This window comes from Etheostoma cragini, chromosome 13, assembly GCF_013103735.1.
Source record: "Etheostoma cragini isolate CJK2018 chromosome 13, CSU_Ecrag_1.0, whole genome shotgun sequence".
NCBI lineage: Eukaryota > Metazoa > Chordata > Actinopteri > Perciformes > Percidae > Etheostoma > Etheostoma cragini.
This window is the reverse complement of record NC_048419.1, coordinates 25,658,643-25,666,054: the sequence shown is the minus strand read 5'-3', so window position 1 is coordinate 25,666,054 and position 7,412 is coordinate 25,658,643. Positions and strand designations below refer to the sequence as shown.

At 41.3% G+C, this 7,412-nt stretch overlaps 1 protein-coding gene across 1 annotated transcript in view; it reads right to left on the bottom strand.

Moving 5' to 3' along the window:
- Positions 1–3,000: 3,000 nt before the first annotated feature.
- The window catches only part of LOC117956020 (olfactory receptor 52A5-like), a 7,191-nt gene continuing 2,779 nt past the window's right edge, over positions 3,001–7,412 (bottom strand). The window contains exons 3-6 of the mRNA XM_034890864.1: positions 7,137–7,238; positions 6,977–7,032; positions 3,547–4,063; positions 3,001–3,008 (exon numbers count right to left, since the gene is read on the bottom strand). Of these exons, the coding sequence (XP_034746755.1) occupies positions 3,001–3,008; positions 3,547–4,063; positions 6,977–7,032; positions 7,137–7,238 (683 nt within the window). The remainder of the gene's footprint in view (positions 3,009–3,546; positions 4,064–6,976; positions 7,033–7,136; positions 7,239–7,412) is intronic.

Below are 7,412 nucleotides of genomic sequence, written 5' to 3'. Positions count from 1 at the left end.
TGGATTTTTTCTGTTCTAAGTTGAGACATGAGGCTAGGGTACTATTTTAGTATATAGCCCCTATAATATGCTTACAGTCGTGCTTTTTATTAATTTTTCAGACGATTTACTTGGACGGAAATAGAAATTCTGTGTTCTAACCTCTGTAGCTCTGTGTCAGTAAGGCCTAGTGTCACACTTCCACTAGAAACAACAAGTTGAGACTGTTAACTTCCCAATGAACTCAGGGTCATCCCAGAGGGCCAAAGCATGTGGAAACTGCAGCACTTTTTTAAGGGTAAAAATGTTGGCGAGAAAAACATATATTTTCAAGTGTTACTGAACAGGTTTTAACTAATTTTTACGATAATAAAATACATTGTGCATGTGCAAGTGTCTGTTGTTTTAATCAGTTGCATTCATTTGTTTGTCAACGGCCTGCAGTCATTAAATAAAATAATATACACATACATTAAAAATACTCTGTGTATAGAATTATTATTACCATCATTATTTTTAATAATAATTACAATTGATTTTCACTTACAAAATAGTTGCAGGTCTTTCCATAAAGAGCAAGTCTAGACGTGAAGCAGCTTTCAGTTTCTATTCTCCTCATATCTGGAATAAACTCCCAGAAACCTGTAGATCCGCTGCTACTCTGTTCTTTTAAATCAAGGCGGAAGACCTTTCTTTTTGATGCTGCCTTTCTTTAAATGACTGCTCATTTCTGCACTACTGTCTGGATCACAAGTGCACGAAAACTCTGCTGCCAGGGGCCAGATAAATCTGCACGTAAAATCTGCTGCCAGGGGCCAGATTAAAGCTAAACGTTTTGAGTGTACCTAGGGTACACTGTTGGAAAAGTGCACGGAAAATCTGCTGCCAGGGGCCAGATAAATCTGCACGAAAAATCTGCTGCCAGGGGCCAGGTAAAAGCTCAAAGTAAAAATATCATAGATATTTTCCTTCTGTCAGGGACAGAACTGAGTGACGTAATTTCCCCAAGCGGGGAACAGTAGATGTGTTCTTTTTGATGCTGCCTTTCTCTAAATGACTGCTCATTTCTTTAAATTGCTTATGCTGCACTGTAACTTTTGCATCTACCTCGACCGGTTTGGGGTGAGAGAAAGAGAGAGAGAGAGACAGACAGGGAGAATTGTAGCAGAGGGTTTCGAGCGGGAACATGACAGCAGATGACTCCAACCACAGATCCAGAGCCAGAAACCCCTTGCAGGAAGCAATAGGAGGAAAGAGGAGAGGGGAGAGAGAGCACAAGAGTCTGGGAAAGGGAAGAAGTTGAGTTAGTAACATCCATTAATGGGATGAGGTTACATACAGATGGAGAGAAGGAGGAGGAGAGAGGTGCTACAGCTACGACAAAAACAGACCTGGCGACTATGTCTGTCACTTACTTTAACTTATCTATTTCATGTTTTTAGAGATAACAATAACAACCGGGACTACGACAAAATATTAACTGTTCATTAGCGCAACAGCAGCATTGCTAATACCAACAACAGAAGCTAAAGTTACCTATGATACCTATGATCAGGTGTCTCTCACTACGGATCTGATAACCCGAAATGCACAGCACCTAACTTCTGGAGGAAGGATCTAAAGCAAACACTCACAAAAATGTTGTGGACAACAGCAGGATGCCTTTGCACTGCAGAAAGAGTAGGAACGAGCTTTGATTTGGGCCGAGGGCTGGTCCCAGATACCGAACAACAAGAGAAAACCTCTTTAAGATGCAAAGAGAACCAAAATGCACCCCATACATCCGAAGACATTGGGAGAGAAGGCTTGGGATGATTTTGGGCTGTAAATCCGCTATCAGGCTCCTCTCCTGTAGAACGAAGTTTCAGTTTGGGTTCAGGAGGCAGACGTCTCCACGTTTAAGAGTGGGCTTAAGACTTTCCTCTTTAATAAAGCTCATAGTTAGGGCTGGCTCAGGAGAGTCTGGAAGCATCCCTTAGTTATGTTGCTATAGGCCTGGACTGCTGGGGGACTTCCCATGATGCACTGAGCTCCTCTCTTTTCCTCCTTCTCTCCATCTGTATGCAACCTCATCCCATTAATGCATGTTACTAACTCAACTTCTTCCCATTCCCGGAGTCTTGTGCTCTCTCGCCTCTCTCCTCTTATTGCTTCCGGCAGGTTTTTCTGGCCCACCCTGAGCCATGGTTCTACTTGAGGTTTCTGCCTCTTAAAGGAAGTGTTTCCTTGCCTCTGTGGCCTAGTGCTTGGTCTTGGTGAATTTTTGGGTTTTGTAATGTATGTTTGTATTATTTTATTTAATGAGTGCAGGCTGATACAAACAAATGAATGCAACCGATTAAAACAACAGACACTTGCATATGCATTGACTTTTTGATTGTAAAAATGAGTTAAAGTAGCTGTTTTTGCTTAAAATGAACTGAATAGGTAATTTTTTGTGTTGTGCATGTAAACCAGGAATCTTCGACAAGGATTCCTTAGAGTCACCCTCCAAAATCAGTTTTAATTTTAGAATTTATTTACAAAAATGAAAAAGTGCTAACATGCATCCAACATATTATTAGCAGTTATAAATCCCCACTGGCCTGTAGGTAAGGTAGTCACTGAGGTGGTCATCCATAGATACAGTTCATCCCGAAGGATTCACTGTGACACATGATTATGTAACAAACAGGATTTGTAAAATCATGCCAACAATTATTAGGCTATTTAGTAGCTTAATATTCAATGCAACAAAGGTATAAAGGCCCTAGGCCGTTGTACAAGATATTGTATACCCAGTTTAATGGGCAACTTCATTTTTATCAACATATGTAGTAGGGGATCCCTGCTCTTAACAAATGAACATAACGTGGAACAGAATGAAAGATATGTGAACAAGGATCAAACTATATGAAAAATGACAAACATCTCTCTATATTAGAGCTGCAAAGATGAATTCATTAATTGTAATTTCTAAGAAATGGCGATATGTGGATTATGACCAATATGTTTTTGTATCTGAAAGCCTTCTTTTGAAATTCAAGGGTCTGTAAATTTCAAGAATATCACAACACAAAACAAAAAACTTTCATGGTCACATTATAACATTATGGGTATGACAAAATTTTAAGTAATGAAAGAAATGTTGGAATCCTAACATCCCTTTATGTATAAACATTAAAAGACACTGCAACAAAAAGTAAAAACAAACTTTAAACCCTACTCCATAAGGATCATAATAACAAGATAAAGGCACAGTGGATTTGCATCAAAGGCTTTGGGAAACACTGATTTTTCAAAACCAAACAACTCATCCGTTCATTCAGAAAATAATCCTCACATTAATAATAGATGCACCCCAACATTGTACATTTCATTCACTTATCTTTGCAATGCATTGATTGAGGGGTGTTGAAAATATTCTGTAAAACAAAAGGAAACTATTTACAACATTTTGGTACCAATGCACTGGTCATTTGTACCATTTTGTAAATTGAAAATGAGGATAAAGAAAAGAAAAAACAAACAGATAAGCACATTTATTCACAAGTATGTTGTTTTTTTTTCATTTATTTTGTATCTTACATTTGAACGTCAAAACCTTTTTGAACTGGAATGATTGTGACAGGAATTTCCAAATCTCTTTAGACTGCACGCCATAAATAATGGGGTTGAGGCAGCCGGGGATGATGTGGAACAAAATGGAAGCCATTTTTCGTTGGTCTGAATACTGAGGGAAGCGATGCAGGACGACCAGCAGCAGTCCACTTAACAACATAATTAGATATGCAAAAAGATGAGTGCTGCAAGTTTTTAAGGCTTTACTGTTCAGAGACTTGCTGTTACTCATCAGACACACTACTGTAATCTTAGTGTAGGTGAGAACCATGCTGCCTATTGAAACTGTTAACAGAGCTATAGTGGTAAAGAGGCCATAGATATTACTAATAGACACATCCTCACAGGAGAGTTTGAACAGAGAGGGATTGTCACAGAAAGGGTTTGTGATCAGAGTCCTGCATCGGTTCAGCCGGATGGTCGGACCGAGCAGAGTCCAAATCATCACCAGGTCATGGGTTGTTCTTCTGTAAACATCTGACTCCTTTCAGTCCTTTAGCAAAATGCCCAGAAAGTATTTTACATGCTAGAAAGACTTGTGACCCATCCTGAATCTCTGGTGTTTTGCATGCTACCGGGTTATGAGCTGTCTACATCCTGGACCTGTCATTACTTTCTGCCCAGTCCAATAACCACCTCCTTCACCCAACTCTGGAAGAAAGCAATAATTCTGTAAGCCTGCATTCAGCTGTGTATTTGTTTCCATTCAACTTTGTCTCATCCTGGAACTACAACAGAGTTATAGTCATTGATTTGTACACATTTATTGGAGAACTTTACGTATGTGATGCGTGAAGGGAGCCTGAAACCATTTGTTTGATACAACATCCTTCTCGAATAGCTTGTTATCATGAAGCGCGTGTGAAGAGTAATGCACTGTAATTTGTCTTTATTCCATATACATATGAATGCATGCACCACAATGACTGCCGCTGTGTAAGAGCGAGAACATCCTCGTAGGGAGGAGGTTAAGGGTGGATGTTTGGGTCCTAAAACACAGGGCAGGAGTTGGTGTCAAGTAAGAGGAAAACACAAGACGTTCGACAAGAAAACTGGTGTTTTAACCCGGACCACAATCCTTTATCTTAACAAGTTGTTTTGTCGTGTCACCTGTTGTCAGCTAAACTTAACAGCAATAGTTTCTCTGCTATGTTGAACCTCAGAGACCATCCATCCAGGCATCCATCCATCCATGCATCCATCCACCCATCCATGCATCTATCCATTCATCCATCCATCCATCCATCCACCCATCCATCCATGCATCCATCCATCCATGCATCCATGCATCCATCCACCCATCCATGCATCCATCCACCCATGCATCCATCCACCCATCCATGCATCCATCCACCCATCCATGCATCTATCCATTCATCCATCCATCCATGCATCCATGCATCCATCCATCCATCCACCCATCCATCCATGCATCTACCCATCCATTCATCCATCCATCCATGCATCCATCCATCCATCGTTGCATCTATCCATTCATCCACCCATCCACCCAACCATCCATGCATCTACCCATCCATTCATCCATCCATCCATGCATCCATCCATCCATCCATCCACCCATCCATCCATCCATGCATCTACCCATCCATTCATCCATCCATCCATCCATCCATCCATCCATCCATCCATGCATCTATCCATTCATCCATCCATCCATCCATCCACCCATCCATCCATGCATCTACCCATCCATTCATCCATCCATCCATCCATGCATCCATGCATCCATCCATCCATCCATGCATCCATCCATTCATCCACCATCCATCCATCCATCCATCCATCCATGCATCCATCCATCCATCCATGCATCCATCCATCCAGGTTAAATGAAGATGTAGTGTAGATGTAGCCTTAGGTCTGTGGTTGAGGTTAAGCTCTGTTTCAGTCTGAGAATTAAGAGAATCAATAATAGTCAGTGTGCCGATGTGCAATCGGCACACTGACTATTATTGCCCCTTACTTATTATTGTTCCGCCTGTTTTTTGTCCCACTACTAGTCCCAAAGCGGTGCCAACACGTGCACACACATTACACCGAAATGTGGGTATTGATCGGGAATAGTGTGCTATGACTTTTCAACAAGATTTGCCACGTGGTTTCACCAAAATCGGCAAAAATACGTCAGAAATGTCTCATTGACTTGAGTGGGAAATGTTCGAGAAATCGCTCAACATCGCTCCAAACCCCCCCCCTCTTTGGGACCGTGCTGTACCGCCATACTTTAACGTAGAAACATGATTAAAAGTTTAAACCGAAGACAAGACTTTGGTGTTTATTGGGCTGAATGGGCGTTCAGATACCAAGCACGGTTTCTCCCAAATACCAGTTCACATATCGTCCCGTTTTCAGACCGTCTCAGATGTTCCAATGTGTGTGTATGTGGCGGAATGTTCAGAGCTAGAGTGGAGGACAGAGAACAGAACAATTCTTTGGAAGTTTCTCAAACAAATGTATCTCTCTCCTCCAGTTTTAACTCTTCAGACATCATAGTTGGTCAAAATGTAGGAAATCTTGTGCCGGTCGCAGACATGTAACTATGAAGTCTATCGGGCTTACATTTTTGGCTCTGTTTTTGACCAACTGCCGATAGAAACTATGAAAAGAAATCTTTTGGATTCTTCACTGTGAAAATCACCATAGCAACAAGGAGAAGAGGTGTTATTGGTCAGCTAACATGATGTCATGATGGACTAACTGACCAACTGACTGACTCCTGACTGACTTCAGACCTCAAAACCAACAGCTGTTGTATCTATGGAGTTTATCGGACTTAAACTGTTGGCTGTGATCTATCAACTGTTGACAGAAACCATGAAAAAACCATGCAGCTGGGGTACGTCTCAATGACTTTAATCCTCAAACAAATGTCTCTCTCTCCTCCAGTTTTAACTCTTTAGACATCATAGTTGGTCAAAATGTAGGAAATCTTGTGGCGGTCTATGTAACTATGGAGTCTATCGGACTAAAACCTTTTGCGCTAGTTAATGGATATCTAGCTCCTTCTCTGAGGAAATCAGCATAGTAACAAGTTCTGACACACACACACACACACACACACACACACACACACACACACACACATACACACACACACACACACACACACACACACATACACACACACACACACACACACCTATCATGACACTGTTCCCTGGCGGCCATGTTGACCAACTGCCTCCCAACTGACGTTTCCAATGTGTGTGTATGTGGATGCGCCCCAATAGCAGGCACACTGACAAAATTTCTGCGGAATCCCTCTGGTGACTTATTTGGGGTTTTAAAATCAATTCTGACATAAAATTTCACTTCATAATCTAGTGACAAATATGTCTTTTATAACATGCAGTACAGGCCAAAAGTTTGGACCCACCTTCTCATCCAATGAGTTTCCTTTAGCTTCATCACTATTTCCATTGTAGATTATCTCTGAAAGCATCAGAACAATGAATAGACACATGTGGAATTATGGAATTAACAAAAAAACTGAAACAACTGAAAAGATGTCTCATATTCTGGTTTCTTCAGAGTACCCCCAATGAGCTTCATGAGGTAGTCCCCTGAAATGATCCCCCCCACAGCCAACAGCCTATTGGACGACTGGTAGAATTCATAATATGGCAAGAACCAATCAGCTAAGAGAAGAGAAACGAGGTCATCATTACTTTTAAGTAAATGACGGGCCGTCGGTCCGGAAAATTGTGAAAACTATGAATGTGTCCCCAAGTGCAGTCGCAGAAACCATCAAGCACTACAAGGAAACTGGCTCATATGAGGACCCCCCCCCCAGGAAAGGAAGACCATATATA